The sequence below is a fragment of the Eptatretus burgeri genome, chromosome 6 (assembly GCF_056783735.1).
Source record: "Eptatretus burgeri isolate ZD-2024b chromosome 6, Ebu_testis_v1, whole genome shotgun sequence".
NCBI classification, from domain to species: domain Eukaryota; kingdom Metazoa; phylum Chordata; class Myxini; order Myxiniformes; family Myxinidae; genus Eptatretus; species Eptatretus burgeri.
The window spans coordinates 97,170,543-97,198,213 of NC_140966.1; the positions used below are offsets into that span (position 1 = coordinate 97,170,543).

A 27,671-nucleotide genomic window follows, 5' to 3' on the forward strand; every position below is an offset into this window, starting at 1 on the left:
ATGAATAATACCACTTTTTAGGGGTTTTCAGGGTCTGGGGATCTGATTCTGATCTAATCCCAATGATTTCAGGTCAAGGTCACTCAAGGTCACCCTAAAGGTCATTTTGGGGTCAATATACGTAATTTTAGTTGTTTTATGTCAATATATACAAACAGCACATCATTTTATCAGTTTCCGAGGTTGAGTAACACGAATCTGACCTTATTTCAACGATTCGAGGCAATATTGCATATCAGGGTCATGATTGGAGTCACCACCGATCTTCTCGCGTCCATGAAGAGCCGATGGGCCCCGGAGCACTGTGTTGAAGAAACTCCTCATGTCCTCATTTACTGGAGCCGTGAGGCAGTTAGGGGGGAAGGGGCCATCGAAAGGTTCTTGACTCTGTAGACAAAACTTGTGCATCATCACGGCAGCCCGCATGAACATAAGTGCATCCTCTTGACCAATTTGTGACCTATGTCTTTGCAAGCTCATCAGCCACCTTCAATTTGTGAAATATGTAAATATCCTTCCTGCCTTCATTCCCCTTGGAAAACTCATCCTTCAGGTAGGAAGTTGAGAAGATGATCCTTGAATCGAGTTGAGTGTGGCTCTTTTTTATCTCTGCATGGGTGACCTTGCTCACTCATAACCTTTTGATACATCTCGCATTGCTCTGAGAGCTTGAATAAGGTGGTGTCCGAATGTTCGATAAGGGTTATAATTTGAGCGCAGATGATGGGATCGAACTGCGGAGGTGCGGGACCCACCAAATCGCGTTGCTCGGCAGTGTGAGCGGAGTCTCGCAAATGTACATAACACTGATGGTGATAATAAGCATCAGCTGCATGCGCATCAGACGCTACGGCAACCAGTCTGCCAAGTAAATTAAAGTTTTTGTTGGTCTTTGCCCAACTCTTGAGGTTGGCATCTACGACATCAGTTACTACCTTGTGGAGCGTGGCCTGGCCCACCCCCTCACAGATTATACAACACATGATATTGGCCCGAGGCTGAAATTCCCCAGATGACCTGAGTTTTTTTGGACTATTCTGAGGGCCAGCTTCTCTGTCTGGCTTCTCTCTCTCCCGTTTGACTCGAACTACTACAATATCTCCTGCACGTTTTGTGATACCAAGCCTTATGCGATTTAAGAGTTGCTGCAATACCTGAGCCATCATTCAACTGACGAATCGTGACATTGATACCAGAAGGAAGATTATTGTCATTGAGAGCTTTGAAGTCTTTGAGATTTCACTCAAGTCATACAAGTCCCTCCTCCTAAGGTGTTTGCAAGGCTTGTTCAGTTTTGTCCGATTGACAAAGACAACAGAGTCCCCAGTTCATAATTTCGGTAGAAGACATAGCTTGACACTCATGTATTACTAGTCCATTATAATATTATGTAGACTCGTCATCGCGATGAACTTTCATCTTGGGTGTCTCGTGAGATGGGGTGGACGTCAGCTCCGAATATCAGGCACAACTGCCGCTGCTAGAAATGTTGATGATCACAGACTTGGTATTATCTGAAAAATATTCAACGTAAAAATAAACCAAAAAGGATATGACATACAACTCAAAATTTGTAAACAGTTTTAAAAATAAACTCAATTTAGAATGATCTACCTACACTGAGCTATGTCATTGTCTAATACCAGAAACTTTAATTAACTGCATGCGACATCACTTAACAAAATAGGAAAATTGGTTAGCATTTAGGATGTCATGCGAAATACACACATCCTGTGGAGAAGATCTCAACTTGTGTGACATACAGCTAATAATGGGAAAGGATTTAGGCTACGAAATTGAAGTACAGTCGGCAGATAAAAACAACAAAACAATCAATCAAGACCTGGTAGCTATATTTCAAAAGCTAACAAGAAATTTAAATTGTAGGCTGCACATGGCTGCTACTGGAAGGAAGTGAATGTTTATTTTATATCCAGAGAAGTTCAGGAGCAAATATATATATATATATATATATATATATATATATATATATATATATATATATATATATATATATATATATATATATATATATATATATATATATATATATATATTGTTGCGGATTCGCGCCCGCCGGCGTGCGGACGGCCACGTAACTCGAATCGCGGCACGTCGCCCACCGGACGGACAATCCAGTCGTGACCCCCTCGGACTAACGCCGGGAACTAGTCACGGGTGGACCTTTCGGTCTCACCTCGATCGTGCCAATCGGCCCCCGCGTGGGATAGGGTTGCTCGCCAAATTCGACCTACCTAAGTACCCACGCGGAGGGTAGACCGGGCGATCGCACCTCGCCGCAGGTCGACTTCGGACATGGGCCACTTTAAGCGACCCGTTCCGTACTATCGGGATAACCGAGCGGTGTTATTCGTCGGCCTCGACGGTTCGATTAATTATCGGGCGTTTTAGCCCACGACCAACCCTTTACGTGAAGCAAGATGGAGATTCAATGAAAGAAAAGACGAAGCGAAGCGGGAAAACAGTTCAACATAAAGCACATTTATTTCGCGATGAACGGAAAGCACACATATACAATTCCACCTAAAGCACATGTAAAAGAAGAAGACAATGCAATATTACACAAAAAGCAAATGCAACAATGCAGATCTATCCGACTACCGAGCACACGGCAACACTTATACAATTTTACTTCACAGACGGCGCCGACAACACATGTACCCAAAACAAAAGAAAAAGAACCACCCTCAAGGATGAGGCGGGCCTGGGGCCGAGACCGGGTCGGGCCTACCCGTCTGATGATGAGACGCAAAGTGGCGGTGGCGCCTCAACTCCGCGGGCCTCGCGGACAGTGTCTGGTTGGGGGTGGGAAAGGGGCCCCCTTGTCGCACTATCTCAGCGCGGGGGGGAAACAGGAGGGGGGTTGTTGATGCTCGGGGGATGGCGGATATCACCCTGTCTCGGGTCCCGCGACGAGCGTCTCCTCCTCGACCTCGGTCGCGTTGCTGGCCTCTCCCTCTGCAGCTCCCGGCACCGACGCGAGCACCCCCTCGTCCGCCTTCGCCGCCGCCACCTCTCCACAGCTCCGTCTAATCGCCCTCTCCGTCTCCTCTCTTGGCTCGTCCCAACTCTTCACTCTTGACTTCTCCCCTCCGAACCCACAACTGCGAACTGAACTGCCTTGACTGACGAACGCAGCCGTTTATATCCCCCGTGGCTTCGCTCCCCCACCTTTGACCCTTTACCTCCGACCCTTCACCTCTCTAACTGGCTCCCCATTGGACCGAGGAAAAGTGGGCATGAATGCTTTTTGATCCATGAATTTGCATATAGCGTCCTCACTCCAACGCCCTGGAGGCGGGGCCAAATCGCCCCAGCTCGCCGATAGGACGGAACAGAAGTGGGCGTGAGTCGTTTTTGATCCGTTTTTCTCGGAAAGTCTGTGATGTTTTTGAACACGCTGCTCGGTGCGCGCCCTACACGAGTCCAGTATCGGTGCCCACAAGTGGCGCGAGAATGGTGGGGATGCGATGGTGGCGAGTTGTGACGGTAAAGGTCGTGGCGGTTGTGGTGAAGCGGCGTTGTGGTTGGTGGTTGTTGTTGTGAAGCGGCGTTGTGGTTGGTGGTTGTTGTTGTGAAGCGGCGTTGTGGTTGGTGGTTGTGAAGCGGCGTTGTGGTTGGTGGTTGTTGTGAAGCGGCGTTGTGGTTGGTGGTTGTTGTGTGATGGCTGTTGAGACGTGGTTGGTGGTGGTAGTAATGGCGGCTGGTCCAAAATAAAGATAGTAAAAGAAAAACGGCTATCCTGAAGAGTCGCAGCCCGACTGAATGACATTTATTCCCTCGAAACAACGGGTTTGGGCCTAACTACACATATACTAACCGAGATATCTCACCTAAGGGACCTGAATGGTGGTTTGTGAATTTCGTCAACCACAACAATATATATATATATATATATATATATATATATATATATATATATATATATATATATATATATATATATATATATATGTATGTATATGTATGTATATATATGTATATATATGTATGTATATATATGTATATATATATATATACATATACATATACATATATATACATATACATATACATATACATATACATATACATATATATATACATATATATATATATATATATATATATATATATATATATATATATATATATATACAGTAGACTAGGCGTAAGTCGTCACCATCGGGACCGAGAAAAAAGTGACGATTTAGAAATGTGACGACTTACGCGTATGCGAACATTTATGATGACTGTGGGGTGAAGGATGAAGTCGCGCGTGGCCTGGACACATATGTGTGAGAGCCGGCTATTGTACCAAAAGGAAAACACAATCCTCGGGGCATTGGTGGGCGTGAGTTGGAAAGTGATCAAGCAAAGATGGAATTCATGAATGAGTTTATCAAAAGTAAAGATAATGAACAACTCTGTAAGACAACTCGTATACCATCGGTGATGGTATGGTGACAAATAACATGACACACAGTCATCGTGGTGATGATTACCACTCGATGCCTATGTGTAAGTGAGTGCGGTAATGTACAAAACAAGCCAATATAAAACCATGATCGGACTTCAACACTAAGCTCGATCGATCCTTTCCTTCTTCGCAAAGTAATCCATTATGTTTGACTGCCTCAAACTCTTGGGCATCTCGTGCATGAGAAAGGATTCAAACCGGTCATTATATTCCATGATGTTGGCTGGGCAATCCTCCACCGAAAGACAGTATTGGCTGACTATTTGGCCGAATCGGCCGAAACTGAATATTTGGCTGAGCCGACATTTGCCGAAACCAGATGATGAGCGCGTCATCGACATCTTCAAAGGACACACATTTCACGCATTTCAAACTTCCCACCCGCCTCACGATCTTCTCCACTTGTCCAAATATCTTGCCCTTATTCTTCAAGATATCGTTCAATGTCTGCCGTTTGATGTCCAACTTCCCAGCTATGTCTGTTTTCTTCATCAGTGGATTTGCTCGCAAAACTGAATAATGTCATATTTTTCTTGGTAGGTTTGAGTTGTAAGCTTACGCTTAGTCGCCATTGTCTTGCCTGCAGTGCGATCAACGTGTGTACGCAGTTATAAATAGCCTATCACTGGCGGTGTACACCAATGAGCGAGCATCATGATTCCATGAAATCGGGCTTCTCATGAGGCAGCAGTGACGAGTGGGGAGTGGTAATTTACTTGAGTTTCCATTACGTGGGAATGAACAACATCTGACGACTTAGACGAAGTGACGACTTAGAGATGACGACTTACAGAGGGATGACCCTTTATTCAAAGGGATTTAACATGAGATAAATTCGGGACTTTTTGACGCTGCCGACTTAGGCGAAGTGACGAGTTACACGCTGCCGACTTACACCGAGTCTACCATACATATATATATATATATATATATATATATATATATATATATATATATATATATATATATATATATATATATATATATATATATATATATATATATTTATATATATATATATATAGGCAGTTTCACAGTAAAAGTTGAGTTAAGGTGGTTTGGAACATCTGTTTATTAAGTGGGTGGGCTATTTTACCATTAACTGGTGTCATCTACTATTTCTCATAATATATGAATTCATAGGAGCTCGTAAAATAACAGAAACAAATCGCATATTTTGACTTTTCTTCCCAAATACTAGTATTTAATGGGTAAATATTTTGAAGTTTTAATATATTTTTTTGGATCTGGGATGACGCACCAAAAACACCGGGTTTGACCCCATAATGACCTTGAGGGGTGACCTTGACCTCAAATCATTGAAATAAGACCAGTATCAGATTCCCATACCCCGAAAACCCCTAAAACGTGGTTTTATTCATGATTCTCGCCCTTTTGGATTTTTAACTAGATTTACCTCTAACCCGAGTGGCGGCCATATTGGATTTGGCCAATATGGCGGCCCCGGGGGACGCCCATCTTGGCGCCCGTCAAAAATCGAAAAAGTATGGTATGGGCGACATCTGGGCCAAATTTGGTGCTTTTGGAAGAATGTGAACCAAACGGCCCCTTTTATGCCCTAACAGCCCTGACTGTCACCACTTCTGCTGTAGTTGCCCAATCATCCCACCCATCTTTACCACCATCCAACGCCTGTCTCACCTCCTCCCTAAATTTCACGCAACAGTTTTCCTCCTTCAGCTTCCACCATCTGGTCCTTGGTTCAGCCCTCGCTCTCTTCCTCAACCTCACCTCTAAAGTCATCCTACAGACCACCAATCGATGCTGTCGAGCTACACTCTCCCCTGCCACCACCTCACAGTCACTAATCTCTTTCAGGTTGCATCTCCTGCTCAAGATGTAATCCACATGTGTGCACTTTCCTCCACTCTTGTATGTCACCCTGTTTTCCTCCTTCTTCTTGAAATACGTATTTACCACTGCCATTTCCATTCTTTTTGCAAACTCTACCACCATTTGCCCTTCCACATTTCTCTTGTTGAGACCGTACCTACCCATCACCTCCTCATCCTCTTTATTCCCTTCCCCAACATGCCCATTGAAATCTGCTCCAATCACCACTCTTTCATCCTTGGATACACTCTCCACCACTTCATCTAACTCACTTCAGAAATCTTCTTTATACTCCATCTCACACCCCATATGTGGGGCATATGCACTGATGACATTCATCATCACCCCTTCAATTTCCAACTTCACACTCATCACTCGGTCAGGCACTCTCCTCACCTCCAATACCCTCTTGACATGATCTTCTTTCAGGATTACCCCGACACCATTTCTCCTCCCATCCACACCACGGTAGAACAGTTTGAAACCACCTCCATTGCTCCTAGCCTTACTCCCCATCCACTTGGTCTCTTGTACACACAGTATGTCCATCTTTCTTCTCTCCATCATATCAGCCAACTCTCGCCCTTTGCCAGTCATCGTCCCAACATTCAGAGTTCCAACTCTCACCTGCACACTTCTACCCTTCCCCTTCTCCCACTGCCTCCGGACTCGCCTTCCCCATCTCCTTCTCCTCCTTTGCCCAGCAGTAGCACAATTTCCACTGGTACCCTGCTGACCACCGGTACCGGTGGCGGTCGTTTGTAACCCGGGTCTCGACCGATCCGGTATGGAAATTCGTTTTGTTGTCCGCATAATGATTTGGCATAGGTTTTTACGCCGGATGCCCTTCCTGACGCAACCCTGGTCGCCTCTTACGACACACAGGGATATGGTACACCTATTCTAACCGGGGCATACACCGGGCCCAGTACAACTGCTGCTCATTTCGCCGACCTCGGAAGGATGGCAGGCTGAGTCAACCCCCTCGTGTTTTCGACTTGGTATATATATATATATATATATATATATATATATATATATATATATATATATATATATATATATATATATATATATATTGTATACAGAAACATATATAATTATATATACACATATGTTGTTCGTCTTTCGGCTGCTCCCGTTTGGGGTCGCCACAGCGGATCATCCGTTATGATCCGCATACTGATTTGGCATAGGTTTTACGCCGGATGCCCTTCCTGACGCAACCTTGGTCGCCACTTTTGACACAGGGATGAGGATTGGGTTTCGCCATGATTCCGGGCTGCCCTACACCCTCTCATAGCGTGGCCCAGTGCAGAGCTCCCATCCTCAAGCAATCCTCAAACCCAAGCCTCCGGGAAGCCGGATTACAGGTGCACGCCACTACACCCGGTTACATACATACACATATATATGTATATATGTATATATATATGTATATATGTATATATATATATATGTATATATGTATATATATATGTATATGTATATGTATATATGTATATATGTATATGTATATGTATATATATATATATATATATATATATATATATATATATATATTCAGTGTCCCAACGGGGCTTGAACTCAGGACCTTTTGGGTCCCAAGCCACTGCCCTAACCACTGCGCCAACACCAGGCTGGAAAAAAAAAGTTATAACTCCGCGTTATAATTCCACGGCGACCCCTACGGCATGTAAAAGATAGCCAAATGGCGTAGGGCCACCCTGAGGCCACCGCAGAAACTGCGGCAGCCACACGTTTCTGTCAATTCAGAGGGCGTACGGCCGCCATATCCTCGCCGTTGAGCAAATGTGACTTTGGCCGAAGCAGTAATCTGTATGGAACACACAGTGTCGAAAAGACATCCCTCCCATACTGCAGTAAAGACTCCAGAGCATTTTTGGGATCAGGAGGAACTTCATTCCCTCCAGCTCGAAGGAGCATCACAAAATCAATAATTTCGTCATATAACTGAATTGCAACCACATCATTGTCATAATAATTTGCAAAGTCTGAACATTCCTTTTTTAATTTCTCTCTTTCTTGTTCATCTTCAATCACTACTGAATTCAAGTTCAGAAGAAAAGAAAATCGGTCACTGAGTCTTTGAAGACGGACACTGCGGTCTTCAATTTCAGTTTTTAATGTGTTCACAATCTCAACCATGACTCTATTCATTTCTTCTTGTGCCGTCATTCCACTATCTCTTGCTGACTCTCCAGGCATTATTCTTCTTCTCCTTGTTCGTGCAATTGGTATTCCCCAATTTTCACAATATTCATTGGCTAAATCTATTGCATTGTGGATAATTTCGTCATTCTTCAAATTCAAGATATGAATAAGTGCTCTCAGATCACAAGAAGCTTCATGGAACCCCATTTTCGGATCCTGCAAACGTTTTGAGACTTTCTCCACTGATGATAAAACTGAGTACCAAAAATGTAATAAAGCTATAAACGGGAACTGTTGAATAGAGTTCAGTTGCGATCCTGCATCAGATTTAGTTTCCCTTGAAAATTCTCCTTCCAGCAGGTGTTGAAGGCTTGCAATAACGTTGTCACACTCTTAGTGGATTACTTGCACAGCATCATGGCTGGAACTCCATCTTGTGTCACACTGTCTTTTCACAGTCCGAGTGACAAAATATTTTAACACTTCCCAACGAGAAGTAGATGAAGAAAATAAAGTAAAGAGTTTTTCCAGAATGTAACAAAATGTAACAACAGGTTGCACCTCACTTGCATGGACACAGGCCAAATTGAGGCTGTGGTTCCCGCAGTTCACAAACACAGCTTTTGGATTCACTTCAAGAATTTTTTTTTGAACACCTCCTCTCACTCCAGCCATAACTGCTGCGTTATCATATGCTTGACCACAACAGTCATTCATGGAAATTTTGTCTTCTTCCAATTTTCCTGAATTTTATTTACCAGGCTGACTGCATCTTTCTTGTTGACTTGAAAAAATCCCAGAAATGTCTCCTTTATTTCTACTTTTCTGTTTTCATCAATATGAACATAACGCAGAATTTCAGAAACCTGATCTTCATGGGCAATATCTGGAGTTGAATCCAGCATTATGCTAAAATATTTTGCGTCCTTAATTTCGGAAATTATATTTTTCTTGACAGTTTCACCAAGAAGATTGATTATTTCGTTTGGAATTCTGTTGGACAAGTAGGTGACACTTTTTGGTTTCTCTTTCCCTCTCTGCAAGTGTTTTGCTCAGATGTCATCATATTTGTCCAAAAGTCTGATTGTTGCTAGAAAGTTTCCTGTATTTTCACTGACTGTCTCCCCTGGCTCTGATAACCCAGATATTCCTTCTCCTCGATGCCCACAATAGGCCAGATTCTGTTTTGCCAGAAAGGATATAACCTAGACTTTTCCATCTTTTCTTTTCAGCAGACATTTGCTGTTGAAGTTCAGCATCTATCGTAGTTGAATGATGGAGTCGAACTACGAGGTTCAGGTATTCCCTCATGTGAGCTCTATGAGAAGGGCTTTTCTCATGGTCAGGTATTCTTGGATTTAATTTTCTCCAAGTGGAGAAACCGTCTTCCTTTCCAAAGTTTGACACAGACGACAAATGCTCCTTTGAAAACAAAAAGCAAACAAAACAGTAGCATGCTTTCCTATATGGAGAGTATAACAACCATTTTCTCTCCACAATTTTTCCGTTTGTGGAAACTTTATCAAACCACTCTTTGGAAAATAATCTCCCATCCTTCTCAGCAAATGGACCACTTTTATTCTGATATCTTTCAGGGCCATGTTGTAATATTGTCATCTTCAAATGATCTGGAATCGGTTTCTTCAAACAGCCAAAATCGCTTCTTTGCAAAAATATGCAAAAATCTTCTTTATTTTCTTCACATGGATCATCATCCTGACAAGGAGACTGAGGAGAGAGAGAATTATGTGCTGACCGAGCTGAATCCGTATCAGAAAAATCCTTCTCTGCACCCACATCATCTTTTACTTCTCCAGGTTCTCCAACTTCTTCTTTACTTCTTTTTATCCATGCATCTAATGCCCCTCTTTGATGGGACTCATCTTCAACTCTGCCCCTCTTTTTTTTTCCTGTTCTGTGCTCCACTCGGTTGTACTTTCTTCATCTGAGACATCTGAAAAAAAATTTATTTTTATATATATATATATATATATATATATATATATATATATATATATATATATATATATATATATATATATATATATATATATATATATATATATATATATATATATATATATATATATATATATATATATATATATATATATATATATATATATATATATATATATATATATATATATATATATATATATATATATATACAGTGGGGAGAACAAGTATTTGATACACTGCCGATTTTGCAGGTTTCCCCACTTATAAAGCACGTAGAGGTCTGTAATTTTTATCATAGGTAAACTTCAACTGTGAAAGACGGAATCTAAAACAAAAATCCTGAAAATCACATTGTATGATTTTAAAATAATTAATTTGCATTTTATTGCATGAAATAAGTATTTGATCACCGACCAACCAGGAAGAATTCCGGCTCTCACAGACCTGTTAGTTTTGGCTTTAAGAAGCCCTCCCATTCTCCACTCATTACCTGTATTAACTGCACCTGTTTGAACTCGTTATCTGCATAAAAGACAGCTGTCCATACTCAATCAATCAGACTCCAACCTCTCCACAATGGGCAAGACCAGAGAGCTGTCTCAGGACATCAGGGACAAAATTGTAGACTTGCACAAGGCTGGGATGGGCGACAGGACAATAGGCAAGCAGCTTGGTGAGAAGGCAACAACTGTTGGCACAATAATTAGAAAATGGAAGAAGTTCAAAATAACAGTCAATCTCCCTCGGTCTGGGGCTCCATGCAAGATCTCACCTCGTGGAGCCTCAATGATCATGAGAAAGGTGAGGGATCAGCCCAGAACTACACGGCAGGACCTGGTCAATGACCTGAAGAGAGCTGGGACCACAGTATCAAAGAAAACCATAAGTAACACACGACGCAGTCATGGATTAATATCCTGCAGCGCACGCAAGGTCCCTCTGCTCAAGCCAGTGCATGTCCAGGCCCGTCTGAAGTTTGCCAATGACCACCTGGATGATCCAGAGGAGGAAGGGGAGAAGGTCATGTGGTCTGATGAGACCAAAATAGAGCTTTTTGGTTTAAACTCCACTCGCCGTGTTTGGAGGAAGAAGAAGGATGAGTACAACCCCAAGAACACCATTCCAACCATGAAGCATGGAGGTAGAAACATCATTCTTTGGGGATGCTTTTCTGCAAAGGGGACAGGACGACTGCACCATATTGAGGGGTGGATGGATGGGGCCATGTATCATGAGATCTTGGCCAACAACCTCCTTCCCTCAACAAGAGCATTGAAGATGGGGCGTTGCTGGGTCTTCCAGCATGACAACGACCCGAAACACACAGCCAGGGCAACTAAGGAGTGACTCCGTAAGAAGCATCTCAAGGTCCTGGAGTGGCCTAGCCAGTCTCCAGACCTGAACCCAATAGAAAATCTTTGGAGGGAGCTGAAAGTCTGTGTTGCCCAGCGCCAGCCCCGAAACCTGAAGGATCTGGAGAAGATCTGTATGGAGGAGTGGGCCAAAATCCCTGCTGCAGTCTGCAAACCTGGTTAAGAATTCCAGGAAACGTCTGATCTCTGTAATTGCAAACAAAGGTTTCTGTTCCAAATATTAAGTTCTGTTTTTCTGATGTATCAAATACTTATTTCATGCAATAAAACACAAATTAATTATTTAAAAATCATACAATGTGATTTTCAGGATTTTTGTTTTAGATTCCGTCTTTCATAGTTGAAGTGTACCTAAGATAAAAATTACAGACCTCTACGTGCTTTGAAAGTGGGAAAACCTGCAAAATCGGCAGTGTATCAAATACTTGTTCTCCCTACTGTATATGTACAAAGTGATAACTAACTTACAAACTTCTGAGACAAGCTTATTTTCTCTTGAACAAATATTCATTCTTGTATTTGTAGATAATAAGAGAACAAAAATCTTAATTGGAGATAAAACCATTAAACCATTAAAATTAAAACAATATTATTGTTATAGATAACAGCTCCACCACCAACTCCCTGCGCGTTGCCAACGCGGCTTTTTATAGCCTGAGGCGAGAAGCCGTTGGAGGTTTCACCACCCGAAATCGGCGCTTCCCCCTTTCACCTCTGAACCTTCACCCCAGGCTGGCTCTGCCCCTTTCACCTCTGATTGGCTGGCCTTTTCCAGGGCAAAGCGCGTCTTGATCCGTTTATGCAAATCAGCCGTTTGGACAGCTGATTGCACACGGACGCTGGAATGTGGCTCCCCCTGTTGCGCCGCGAGTTCATAACAACGGAATTTTGCCGCTGTTTGCTGAGGAGGGCGCTGTGTTGTGGAGATGGCGTGATTGTGGAGAATAAATTATACTTGTACTACAATAATTCTGAAACTCGATAATAATAAGCACATGAAATACTCGTAACATTTCATTTTCTATCTCAAAAACCGTAAGACGCATGAGAAAATGGTAAACAATCGGTCAGTTGCAGACGGATAAACCATATTTCATTTCTTTGTTTCTTCATTTCAAATTATTTCACACTGATTCTCCACTGATAATTTTGTGCAATTTATATCATAGACTTGCAAATTTGTGGTATCTGTATTTGAATATTAACATGTTAAGGAATAAATGTCTCCTATTCCGAGATTAAATGCCATAGCAGTCCTCTGATCATCCAGGCTTCACTCTTTCTACATACCACGTAAATATTTCATTAAATAACACCGAAAAATCTATAAAAAACGTAGTTGCACCCATTCTTGAGCTATTCACTGACCTGAGTCGGTAAAATAATTAATCTCAATGCACAAAAAGCTGAAGAAAAGATGAGTTATGACTCGAGGAAACGCAGGAACGAACAGCCACGTCTGCTTGTTGCTTTAGATGGTTGCACCACGTACATCATGCGCATGCATCTGGGGGGATGGGGAGAAGCACCATTTTCTCGAGACAGAAAGGGTACACCATGTTAAAGGAATAAAGTGCTAACAACTGCCTCTGCAGTGCGGTGAGCCTCCAAAAATTGATTTATCACCGCTGAAATTTTAGAATTACTATCTTATTTCCTTCTCTGATTGGATGCCCCAAATCCAATGGATGCCCGGGGCCAACGTACCGTTGCCCCCCCCCCCCTGCATGCCACTGCTTGAGCTACAAGTGGGGAGCGATGCACGCTGCCCCCATGTTAATTCAGGAGATCAGTTCCGTGGCCCGTCTCAAAGACAAATTGAGTCATTTCCGGTCTGACGGTTTCGCAGAGCGGGTGACGTCAGGATGCAGATGAAGTCTGGGCCAATGAACACAGTACATTTGGAATACAAGGAGAAGACAATGTTGTCAGGGATGCTGGGCTCCGCCCCACTCGGAGCATGCAAAATAGCATTCCAAGAGTATTCAATTTTGAATTCAAGAGACACTACATGGCCAAAACTATGTGGACACCTGTTTGTCCAACATCTCATTCCAAAATAATGGGCATTAATATGGAGTTGGTCCCCCCTTTGCTGCAATAACAGCCTCCACTCTTCTAGGAAGGCTTTCCACAAGATGTTGGAACATTACTGTGGGGACTTGCTTCCATTCAGCCACAAGAGCATCAGTGAGGTCGGTCACTGATGTTGGGCGATTTCGGTCTGGCTCGCAGTCGGCGTTCCAATTCATCCCAAAGGTGTTCAATGGGGTTGAGGTCAGGGCTCTGTGCAGGCCAGTCAAGTTCTTCCACACCAATCTCGACAAACCATTTCTGTATGAACCTCACATTGTGCACGGGAGCATTGTCATGCTGAAACAGGAAAGGGCCTTCCTCAAACTGTTGCCACAAAGTTTGAAGCACAGAATTGTCTGGAATGCCATTGTATGTTGTGGCGTTAAGATTTCCCTTCACTGAAACGAATAGTGTGGTATGAAGAGTCACTGAAGCAGCTTCCATAGGATTTTTGTGCTGCTTCCTGCTACTGGAAAATGATGGGGTTCAAATTTTCCAACCCCTCGACCCCCCCCTCTGTGAGGGCCCTTTTTCGTCCTGAGACTCCCCCCCCCCCCGGACTGACCCCTCACCTATCTTCGCTAATAATGATTCAATTTTCATGATCTTTGGGTCGTTTTAGGGGTTTTAGATCATACTGACTCCATTTATGACACTCTCGAAGCGACCGGAAGTGGTTATTAGTGACTTCCGGTGGCTACTACAGATTTCCGGTGACAATCGGCATCATACTCGGGGTCCTTTTCATGCTAGCCAGAAACATAATCATGTAGTACCTCTTTCTAGGGGTTTCAGGGCACAAGAAAACGAATGGTGAAGTTAATTTTGTGATCAGACTGACCTGTGATGAGATAAGGTCACTTTACGTTTAATAAGGAATATTGATGTTCATGTTTTGTGTACTTTTAGGTGAGACGCTGACCCGGAATGAGGACAATCAAGATCATCTAACTTCCCTGTAACTAGATAAGGTCACTTTGAGCAATATTGTTACAATGTTCATGTGTTTCTGTTGTGTGTGCTTTCATGTGGGAAGTTGAGCTGCTACGACCATGATTAGGACCATCTCGCAGTCATGTCTGAAAAGAACTGTGTGTGTCATCTTGCAATGAGGGCACAACATCAAGCAAGAGACTGATAAACAATCCTGATATGGTTGATGAACTTGTTTCTTGTTGTAAAGTGTGCTTGTCTTGCGGTGAAACTGGCATCAAACAATTTACTGATCACTCAGTTGGTCTGAGTGAATCTGAATGTAAATTGGTGTATTACCATAGCGAATGTCGGAAACCCATTGTTAACGAGAGCATGATTGAACGACTCCGGGGTAAGCGTGAATGCTCGGATTCCCCTGCATGCCCTGTGCGAGGACCTGGTCGCCCTTCCACTGCCATTGACTCTGCCCGGCCCAAAATGACAAAAAAACATCCCAAAAGCAGAGGTATGTTTGTTCTCAACCTGCAGCTTCTGTCCTAACGACACAACAGTACCTCTCCACCGTGTTTTTTTCCGACAGGATGGGTGACAATTTCCTCGAGATGAAGCTCAAGACTCAGGATGACCATGTCCGAACTTGCGTGTCAGAGCTAGAGGACGCTGGGGATGCTTCTGCTCTTGAAAAGTACTATCATAGACAATGCTTGCGGTCTGATCAGCACACCTTTACTCCTGTAGAGCATAGTAATGTTGAGCTCATCCACTCCGCATGTGATGAACAGTTTCTACTCTCCGTTCAAAACACACTGACTTATGATGAGGTTACCCTCAGTATGGCTGAGGTGAACGATGCATACTTGTCAATTTTGAAAAGACATCAGGTGGAAATAAATGAGACGGGAAACTACCACAAGCACCTGAAAAAGCTTATTTCTGAACGCCTTCCAAATGTTCAGTTCTTTAAGTCTTTGCGGAAAAATGAGCCTGACAACTTCGTCTTCCCAACAGCAGTTAACAAGGCGATGGACCTTCGGTCTGCACTGCTCGATGATGGCGAAGCAATTGGCAACTTGAGGAAACTGGCTAACATGTTATGAGAAAAAATGATGCAGCACTGAAAATGGTCATTCAATGGCAGCTTTGACAACATTGAAAATCCTCCACGACTTCAGTTCTTCTTTACACATGTCTTTGGCCCTCATGTTCTCAAAGTTTCTGGAATGCGCAATGATGAAGTGGACAAATCTGTTGATGTTGCTTGCCAGTTTGTAATCCAACATACTCGGAGCGATCGACAGGTGAAGCATCAATCAAAGAAGAATGATGGGTTTCAGCAGACTGTCCAGACGCCCCTCTCAATCGGCCTACCTCTCACCATTTATTCCAGAGTACGTGACAAGTGCCTCGTCAATAACCTCACAGAAGTTTACATTGGGAGTAACTCCCGGAGGATCCTTGACTTTGAAAAGCGCGTGCAGCAACCAACTGGACGGAACATATTCCATGGTACAGTGGTCGTGATCAACCAGCGAGTAGAAGATGGAGAACCGGTCAACCAACCAATTGTGCTCCAAGAAAAGCTTGTTTCTCTTGCAGCACATCACTAGCCTTTAAAGCCAAATACCTGCAAGAGCCAATCATCAAAACCAAGCCAATACATTTTGCGGTCAACCAACTGGGAAAACGAGAGTCTTATTTCAATAAAATTCACTCACACTTGGGCCCTTGCTAATTACTTCGATACAGATGACAACACAAATGACCAACACGTAGAGCCTGAAAACCAACAGGAAACAGATCAACAGCAAAATGAAGCCGAGACTAAAAATGTCCGAAATACTGCTGATTCTATTATTTCGCTGAAAGAACATATACCTAAGAGTGAGAAGTTTGCAAAGGACAGAGTGATGCCAACTTGGACTGCTACTAAGTCTCTGCTATTATCACACTCCTCGCAGAATCATGGACTGACTAACACAGAGGTTATTGTTCCACTGTTCAGGACCTCGCCCACTGACTATGGAACCCTGGAAACTGTTCTGATGTTGACTCAGGGAATATCTGCTTTTGTGGTCGGTCCTGAGAGAAGAGTCCTCATAACGTTCGATCTGGATCTTTACAGCGTGCCCTCAAGATTCATCAGTCAGTTGGTAACAAGCACTGGCTCCTCCTACCAGGTGTTCTGCATATTGGATTTCCTTGCCTGCATACGCTTCGCAAAATGATTGACGGAAGTGGAAAAGATACGTGTGCCATTGAAAGTGGCACATGCACTTCTGCAGCTCTTTGTGGAATCTGTCGCAGCAAGGCATACAAGCGAGGTGTTGAGTATCGCATCACAACCAGCCTGGCGATCATGATGATGAGGTTTGACGCCATTTTTGCCACCCTTCCGCCTGGACCTCTCTGTGTCCAATGCAGCGCTCTCAAGAAGGCTCTCCTTGAGCGCAGTCCAGATATGGTTGAGATCTACAACAATCTCCAGTCCTCATACTCAGAGAATGTCAAGCCGCTTGAAGACGAAAATGACATAGGAGAGCTCATACAATTTCTCATGCAGTACCTCGAGCAGGTAGAGAGCCTTCTGCATCTCATCGGTGCATGTCGCTCGGATGATTGGGAAGGTTATTTGGCTGCACTGGAGAACGTCATCAAGTATTTCTTCGCACACGATCACCTGAATTATGCGTGCCTCATGCCTGTCCATTTTGCTCAAATGAACGCTCTGGAACAGGATGCCCCTGCTACATGGGAAGCACTGAAGTCAAGTGACTTTGTTGTGGCAAAATCAGAGGTTCCCTTCACTCACCTTTTTACTGACCAAACTCTGCAGCAAGAAATCAAGTTGTTGAAGCGTCATGGCGGGATGGTTGGATTGCGTCAAGTTGAAGCCGCTCTGGACCGACTTCTAACCATCACACCTTATCTCACTCGTATAGTAAAGCAGTTCCTCCACAGCTTTCCTCGAGCCTCCAGGTCATCTGAACGAAGTGAACACTACCAGCCTTCCGGTGCTGTTGCCGTCAGGTCAAGAGAAAATGCTCTGAAGCTCTGTCACTCAATCGAGCTGCATTGTGGGGGCAATCCATTCACAGAAAAGTCTCCTCTGAAGAGCCTGGTATCCTCCGCTCTTGTATCAGATGTTGCAAAAGATGACATTCTGCACTTTGCAGAGAAGGGACAGAAGCGCTTTGAGGAGTTCATCCATGACAGGTTGTTGCCCACATCAATACTCTCAGTTTGGGACCCAATGAAGAAGTTCAAGCTAAAGACCTTCTCGAACTGTATGGAGAAAACTCGAGTCCGCATGGGTGACAAGGTCATCAAGTTGCGTGAGGAGCGTGAACTTCTGGGCAGATTCCTTATTATTCAAGGAAGTCACCCTGAGCTGATACCAAAACTGGAGGAGACTGTTGGGGAATATGAGATGTCTGTGGTGCCACACTCTCTTTGCTCTGACGGCTCTCTTTATATCCCAGCTGACAAGGCCAGTCTGATGCACACTGTTGAAGGAGCTCAGGCTCAACCACTTCAATCTACCACTCTTCTCGATACAGAACCAACGAGTCCACCACCTAAAGTTCTCATTGTTGATGCCATGGCTGTGCTTCAGAGCATGAAGAAAACGCCGACCATGCAGAAGCTCTCTGACCTGAAAGTGGCATTCATCAAGCGCATTGAGTTTATGATGGTCAGCTACAACGAGGGTCGAGTGGTCTTTGACCGTTACCAGGATCAGTCTCTGAAAAACAAGGCTCGCCAAAAGAGAGCCGTGACGTCCACAGAATTTAAAATTCATCCAGAAATGAAACTCGCCATGTCTTTCAAGGAGATTTTATCTGCCCCAAGGACCAAATGTAGCCTCACATGTATGTTCGCTGAGGGTTTGATGCAACATTTCTCCAGCAGCAACAACGTCAAGCTGATCGTCGTGTACCACACCAAGATCAAGGGCTGTGATTTTGAGGAAGATCATTCACACGAAGAGGCTGATACACTGATTCTTCATCAATTCCTCGCCGCCTCTGCAGCTGAGAGTGATTGGTGGGAAGTATGTGTTTGGCCACCAGACACTGATGTCCTCACGCTTCTCCTTGACCTGGTCTCTTGTGGTCGTCTTGGAACTCGCACTCATCTCAAGTTTTTAACTGGCAAGGGCACGAAATACAGATAAATTGATGTGGTGGAGTGAGTTCAAGTGATTGGACGTCATAAATGTCAAGGCCTGATTGGACTCCCCAACTTCTCTGGTGCTGACTGGGGTGGGAAATTTGTGGGCATCACCAAGAAAACCTGGGTTTGTGCATACATGAAGCATTGAAGCTTGATGAAGATGACTCGGCTATCAACTGCTTCCGGGAGCTCGGTTCAAACTGAGCTGGTCAATGGTGAACTTCCACCACAAGTCAAGGGTTTGGAGAAGTTCATATGCCATGTATACTGTTCCACAGGTCTCATAACTCTGCCAGCATTGAGATGGGAACTGTTTCGCTCCAAGAACTTGGAAGGAGAGATGCTGCCCCCAACTCGCGCTGCCTTACTACCACATATCACCCGAGCAAATTACATTGCCATGCGCAATAAATCGTACCAGGCCAACTGCCCAGATCTTCCTGCTATTGAACAAAATGGCTGGCAATTTGAGAAAGGAGTCTATGTTCCTGTGAGGTGTCTCAATCTCCCCGCTCCTCGAGCTGTAATTGAACTCACCAAATGTGCATGTCAAGCAGGTTGCACAGGAAGGTGCAGTTGTTGCAAGAATGGCCTGCTTTGTACTCCTCTCTGCAAATGTTATACAAGGGAATGTGCAAATGTATTAAGGGAAGATGTGCATGAGGATGAAGTTGATGAATAAGCTGTCATCTTGTATTAGTTTCCATGAAATACTATCTGAACTGTTCTGTATGTTTTTGTTCTTGATGATTCCTTTGTTTTTATTTGTATCTGTTCGCTTATTAAACGTTTGTGCAACTTAAAAAATATTATGTGTTTATACATCTCATCACAGGTCAGTCTGATCACAAAAATAACTGCACCAATCATTTTCCTATGCCTAAAAACCCATAGAAAGAGGTACTAAATCACTGTTTCTGGCGAGCATGAAAAGGACCCTGAGTATGACTCCGATTGTCACCGGAAATCTGTAGTAGCCACTTCCGGTCACTTCGAGAGTGTCATAAATGGAGTCAGTATGATCGAAAACGACCCAAAGATCATGAAAATTGAATCATTATTAGCGAAGATAGGTGAGGAGTCAGTCTGAGGGGTCCCAGGACGAAAAAGGCCCCCCACGGGGGGGGGGGGGTCGAGTGGTCGGAAAATTTGAGCCCCATCATTTTCCAGAAACAGGACTCCAAATCAACCCAATACAGCAAAAAAAAAAAATCAATTTTAGCACAAAAATCCTACGGGATGACACGTCATACTGTTGCGGGGCTGGGCGTCGGCCGCGAGCATGACCGTGAGATGGAGCTGCGGAGTCGGCTCCACCGATCGCCCGGAATTCAGATCATACTTTTCGGAAAACTCCGGAAAGTACGGGTCCCCTTCGGACTGTGAAGCATCAATATTTCGGCCACGTGGTACAGGGTTATTTGCTAAATGTTCAAAATACCTAGAGACCACGTGGCGATCTTCCGAGTCTTCACACCCTCCACGGCACCCGTACGAACCGAGCCGTATTCATGCTCGACCCATGCCGTATTCACACTCGACCCGTGTGCGATCCAAGCGGTTTAATTGCCAAGATCCGTCGGTCCAAATGTCCCCTTACAGCCGTAACCGCTTTTACTATTTCTCCAACACGCAGCACGCTAAGTCAATGAAGGAAAGGACGAGGACGAGCTGGAACATTCAACAATAGGATATTTATTTTCAAGAGGGAAAGGGGAAACAGCAGAACTAAACCGAATACTAATAATGCATGTATATACAAGCAAAAACACTTAAACAGTTTACTACTTAGTAGACGGACACACACGCATGACACACCGAAAGAATCGGGCCAAATGGTCTTTAATTGGACCTCCAGCCCGGAGGACAGTCGGGCTGAAGACCAGGGTCTGTCGGGGACCTTTCCACCTCGTGTGGTCTTCAAGGTGACTCGATCCAAGGAGGAGGAGAACGAGAACGAGGGCCAAGACGATCACCAAAAACCACCTCTCCACGACGACGAAAACGACGATCAACCAGACGACCACCAAGGCCACGACGACGACCAAGACAAGCGCGCTCCAAGACCAGAAGTAGTCCCTCACCAAAATCAGCGCCCGCGTCTTTATTCAACCTGTTTCTGGGGAGGGGGGATTGTCTCCGCTCTCGATCTGAGGTGGTGAGGTCCCTGATTGGCCAAGGGGGCCCACCCCTTTCATTCTGGGCGGAGTCTCGAGCCGAGGCGATGCGAATCTCCGCCCATGTTCGTGGTTGAACGCGCGAAGAACAATGGCGCCGGTCAGAGCGGGCGGAAGGTGTAAAAATAAAAGAAAAACCCTATCAAAGTAACTCACAGCGCATTTACATTTAATCACCCTTTGAACACGGGCAAGGAAGCTATCTATAAAACACATACTTACCGATATAACTAATCTATAGGACCTTAATGTTGTGTGCGATAGTTTTCCAAATTTGTAACAATACCACAGGATAAGGGGCCTCGTCTGAACAATGAAAAATAGCCCCAGAACATGATTCCTCCTCCACCAAACTTTACTGTTGGCACAATTTATTCGGGCAGGTAGCGTTCTCCTGGCATCCACCAAACTCGGATTCTTCCATCGGACTGCCAGATGGTGAAGCGTGATTCATCACTCCAGGGAACGCATTTCCACTGCTCCAGAGTCCAATGGCCGTGAACTTTACACCACTCCAGCCGACGCTTGGCATTGCGCATGGTGATCTTAGGCTTGTGTGCAGCTGCTCAGCCATGGAAACCCATTTCATGAAGCTCTCGCCGAACAGTGCTTGTGCTTTCGTTGCTTCCAGAGTCAGTTTGGAACTCGGTAGTGAGTGTTGCAACCGATGACAGACGATTTTTCTGCATTCTGCGCTTCAGCACCTCAGCACTCAGTGGTCCCGTTCTGTGAGCTTGTGTGGCCTACCACTTCACGGATGAGCTGTTGTTGCTCTTAGAAATTTCCACTTCACAGTAACAGCACTTACAGTTGACCGGGGCAGCTCTCGCAGGACAGAAATTTGACGAACTGTCTTGTTGGAAAGGTGGCATCCCATGATGGTGCCACGTTGAAAGTCACTGAGCTCTTCAGTATGGCCCATTCTCCTGCCAATGTTTGTTTATGGAGATTGCACGGCTGTGTGCTTGGTTTTTTTTTTTTCACCTGTCAGGGTGTGTCTGAAATAGCCGAATCCACTTATTTGAAGGGGTGTCCACATACTTTTGGCCATGTCGTGTATTTTCATTGAAGGGGTTCATTCGGAGAGTTTTTAGATATTTTAGAGAAGCTTCTATTTTAGGTTCTTTCAGAAATTCTTTTGGAAGGTTTTTTATGGCAGTTTCATGAGGTTTTTTTTAGATGTTTCAAAGGTTACTTTTGGCCTGATTTGGGGTGCACTTTCTGATGGTGGGTTTGAGGTGAAGCACCACAGGAGAAGGCGGAATAGTAACCCGGTCACACAGCGGCATCCCTCTATCCCAGTCCCCTCTTCCTTGCCTTTCCCCAGTGTAAGAAAGCGTCTGGTTCGCTAGCCCGCACCAGGTGAGTGCATAGGTCGCCAATGCCTCAAACTTTCTCTTATCGTTCTCCCGAATCTACCTTTACTCAGAATGCCCCTGATGGCACCTGTTTTGCTCACTTAAGAAGGATTGTTTGTAAGTATTAGTATCTGGTTAGCTCTGCACCGTCTCTTCTTTTGCTCCCTGTATTTCTTTTGCCTCACCTCACCCATTTCGCATGTCCCTGCTGTATGAATCCCTGTAAATAAACCCCTGTTGTAAATGTACCACATGCTTTTCCTCACGCTTTCTTTAAATAAATGTCCCTTGTCATTGAAATTGCATCTGCTCGTCGCGTTTTTTCCTTCATTGGTGTGGCATCGTCCACACTTGGTATCGGCCAAGGACGTTCTACCCCACAAATTGGCTCACGTGATGAGCCCATGCTGAACCTGTCTGTTCCGCTCGGCAGAAGATCACCAGGTGCGGTGCATAGGGCGTGGCCTCTAGTTAGGTTTCCATGCCAATATAAAGGTATTGTGGAAACCTCAAAGCATAACCCTGCTAGGCCAATAGTCTAAGTCGAGCGGCTATGGCTATGTGCGATCTGCTGCCCATGCCAACACACCAGCCTCGATGCCAATAGTAAGAGAAATGATTTTGTCGAAAGCAGCATTTTGCTTGTGCTTGGAGGAAATCTGTCAGCCATTCAAGGATAAGACCCTGGTTGCCATCGGTGGAAGGTTTTGAGCACAAAGCTTTGGCACTCGATGGTATCAAAGGCTAAAGAGATGTTCATTGACTGTTCTTGAGGTTCAGAGTTCTCATAACTGAGATCATAGAGTGAAGTGGCCAGGATGGGGGAACAAAGCCTCGAGTCGTAAGGTGGTGAAGATGGAAACAAGACGAGCGAACAGAGACTTAATAATAACCCCTCCTTTCACATCTTCAAATGTACAGGGCTTCCAAGGCAGTTTTTCCTTGGTTAGGAGGCACGATCCTGGTATGGGAGTGTCATCACTCGAATGGAGGATATTCAAATAGCTCATACTTCCCAGGAAGCTGGTACTTATTTTTCTGACCCCGGAAGGATGACGGGCTGAGTCAACCCACCTGGTGTTATTTTAGCAGCACAGTCGAGGCTCAAACTCGGGATCCCAAGATCTTAAGCCAGCCACCTTTACCGTTAGGCCACAGTCACATTTGCTCTACAGCGAGGATACGGTGGCCGTACGCCCTCTGAATTGACAGAAACGTGCGGCGGCCGCAGAGTTTCTGAAGTGGCCTCAGGGTGGCCCTACACTGTATGGCTATATTTTACAGGCCATGGGATCGCCGTGGAATTGTAACGCGGAGTTATAACTTTTTTCATTTCTACGTTCGCCGAAGCAATTCGACAAGCTGAAATAAAAAAAAGAACCCACTCTTTACCGTCCGTCTGGCCGCACGTTCGCCTTGCGGACACCTTGCGTCTGCCTTGAAAATTATATGGCCGCCGCAGGAACACCCTAAGGTCACCGTGCGACATCAAATCAAAGACCGTACGGCACCCCCACGTTTTCGGTCTCCACAATTTCTAAATACGCCGTGCAGCTCCCCCAAAAATAAAAAACATATGTGACTGCTGCATTGTGTGACCGTGGAAATACTGTGGCTGCCTTATAATTGCTCGTGGCCGTAGATTTTGGAGACCCCACGGCCGCCGTGGCAAATGTGACTTCGGCCTTAAGCCAACACCAGGCCTCGGTCGGAGATGGATTTAATAAAATATGACTTGAGGTGTACTGAAAGATTCACTTACAGTGGTTGGCCAGATGGTGGCAAGCATGGTAATCATTTTGAGTTGACTTGCACAATGATACACAAGAGATTTGGATCCAGGAGGTAGTCATCACACTTGCACTAATCAACACCATATCAATTCATTCCAACAGTTTGTCAACTTAAATTGATATAAACTCCAAGTTATATCCTCACCTACTTTTCCCATTTTTAGCTCACCTGTTCAAAGAACAGAGAGCTCTTGCGATACCCCCGGCGTGAGCATCAGCATCAGCGTGAGCGTGAAAATGTTAAAGTTTTTGGTGCAAATTATTTCCTTTCTAATGTTTTTATCTACCACACTATTTTTTACTGATTACAATATACAAATACATACATTGCTTCAAAATTATTTGGATCAGACTTCACTGCAATGCTTTATAAAAAAATATTATTAGACTCGTCTTTTAAAAACTATAAATGTATAAACAGGTGAGCATTGGGTGGCTTTGACACCAACTCTGGTTGATAATTCCATCAGTATTGTCATTGTTAACGATGAATGAGTTTATTTAATGTACAAGTTTGAAATTACATATTTTAGTCATTCTGGCAGCATTATATTTTGATGAAAGTACTGGACTCCTCTCTGACATTTCATGGATCCATCCATCCATTGGAACCATACTCTGTGCAGAGCGTTGGTGCTGCCTAAGCAGTCTCCATGGCTATTGGGCACAATCCTGGATGGGTCGACAGATTTTGTGTATAACATTTAGGATCTTCAGCTCAAGTGAAGTTAAGGCATTCTGGCAGGACAGCAAGTTTGACCTCTCTGGAAGAGCAAATGCTTAAAATTCGGCACCTTTAGATACACTTTATTTTGTACTGCTTAACCTTTTGTTCTCCTCCAGGGGCGTCGTTGTGTGCTCAAGGACTGCTGCCGTGTTCTTGATGGTACTGTGCTTCCTCCAGAGACCGTCGTTCCTCCATTTACCGTCTTCTCTGGCTCCCCTGGTAAAAACGATGTAAAATGTGATCGTCTTCTGGCACTTCACCTGTTGCTCTTAATGTTGTGTCATCAAACATCATCTGCATTTCTGTCTTTTCTCACCCACTGCATGGTGGAGCACACCATCCTTCACAGGGATGTAAAGCTGACTGTCCCATCTGCAACTGTGTGGTTGTTTAGATCACTGGTATTATATATACACATTTTTGAGTTCTTTGATTAACTGTTTATGAAATTTCTACATGAGATTTATCTCTAATACACACACATCTGGGGTTTGTCGAACAGGAATGGTTGACGTCAGCCATTATAAAGGTGCATTGTTGTTGTGAAAATTTTCTGAGGTTAACTCGAAGAATTAATAGGTCAGTGGGCTGTTGTCGTGTAAGCGATGAGGTCCTTGGGTTCGAGTCCCAGCTTGAGTCAGAATCTTTTCATACTAGCCCCATGTGGGAATTTATTGCTATTTATGTTGAAAAATTTATATATATATATATATATATATATATATATATATATATATATATATATATATATATATATATTGTTGCAGCCGGGGGTCTGGGTGAGAAGACCATGAGGGAGGGAAGCTATCTCGGGTTCCCACCAGACTCCCCGGAATCGCAGGCCGTCCGTCACACACGGATAACTCCGTGACACGGAGGGTCGCTGACCGACCGTGAACGCCAATGACTCAACCACGTGACTTAGGGTCCTCCGTCTAATATCGGTTACCTAAAAATAATCACGTGACCTAATTACTGGGGGACACGCCCTCAGTACTCCTTGTTCGAACCGGATCAGATGCAGCCGAGTGACACTGCCAAAAAACGTACCGACTAAAAGAACGGATCATTGGGAATAAAGTCCTGGCTTGGCAAGGATAATATTATGCTGGATCAATGAAAGAAAAGAAAAAAACTAGCTGGAAACATTTCTACATAAGAATTTATTACAGGCAGGCGAGGAAAAATGTGGCACAATTAATAGAGTTTATTGTTGTGTGTAAGTTGAGATAGAAAGAAAAGTGTGGTGCGACAATAAAACAAGCAACTTACAAAAGCAGACACAGAGCAGACTTATCCCGATATATCTTTCTGCAATCTTCACTTTAAGCAAGGACAGGTGCCATGACCACACACACACACACACACACACACACACACACACACACACACACACACACACACACACACACACACACACACACACACACACACACACACACACACAAACACACAAACACACAAACACACAAACACACAAACACACAAACACACAAACACACAAACACACAAACACACAAACACACAAACACACAAACACACACACGAGATAATGAGCAAAAAGAAGAGGAGATGAGGCTAACGGTCTCGTAATACCTTCCAAGATTGACTGACCGCGCCACCCAGTACGTTTTGGGGGGATGTTCCGCTGAACGATCCATCCTTGATAGTTGGCGCATCATCTGCTGCTTGGCTATAGTGCAGTAGAGTGCCTGCGCCAATCCAGAGAAGGGGTGTGACCATCAGGCATGAGGGAGGCACTTTGGGTGGAGCCAGCGGCAAGTGGGTGGAGAATTTGGAGTCGAGAGCGAGTGGGCGGAGTGCCAGCAGCAGGCAGAGTCAGGCGGGTGGGTGGAGAAGGCAACGAGTTTGTGAAGAAGAAGACGGGGCAACAGGCAGATGGGTGGAGAAGGTGGCTGGGTGGAGTCAGCGGTGAGTCGGTGAAGAAGAAGACTGGGCAGCAGGCGCACGCAAAGACCGATCCAAAGCCAGGCAAGGAAGATGAGGATGACCACGACTCGACGATTCTGGACGGCTTCGCGATCCATCCTTTATAGTTTATGCGATGCAGGGCGGGGCGCCACCCCGAAGCGATGCGTCGTCACCCAAATCAGGCGCTCCCATTAGGCCCCGGCCACCACTCGACCCGACCATCATGGCCGGAAGCGGCCTTACTTTACATCTGGCAAGACCTGTCTGAGCTGCGGAATCATCTCGCTCCGAACCCCACCATATGAATCACCTTGCACCGAACTCCCGGTCCATGCTCCAGCGACTGGCCGAGGGCCGTGCCCATCCCGCATGCCCGCTTGCGACCCCCGGCATGCCGCGGTTTGCGCTGATCAATGTGCTTGCTTTGTCCATACGTCATGCGGCCCGAGCGATCCGGCCGTATAGCACGCCTCCGCTTTGTAGCACTGCATCGAGGCGGAGGTGTTGGAGGATGTCCGCCGTCCACGGGAGACATCCGTGGCCGTGGTGGTGAGCGAAGACCGACGGTAAGACGCCGCCATGAACCAGCGCACAGACCCGAACAAAGATGTGTGCTATTCGTGCCCCATTCTGTACGATGATAAATTATCATGGG

The 27,671-nt window shown here is 44.7% G+C and overlaps 1 protein-coding gene across 2 annotated transcripts in view; it reads left to right on the forward strand.

Moving 5' to 3' along the window:
- DCTN5 (dynactin subunit 5) overlaps positions 1 to 27,671 on the forward strand; it is a 98,624-nt gene that overhangs the window by 48,147 nt on the left and 22,806 nt on the right. The window contains exons 5-6 of one of the 2 annotated variants that reach the window (XM_085886384.1): positions 25,201 to 25,303; positions 25,655 to 25,677. In XM_085886384.1, the coding sequence (XP_085742510.1) occupies positions 25,201 to 25,303; positions 25,655 to 25,677 (126 nt within the window). The remainder of the gene's footprint in view (positions 1 to 25,200; positions 25,304 to 25,654; positions 25,678 to 27,671) is intronic. The other variant, XM_085886383.1, reaches the window with a different exon arrangement.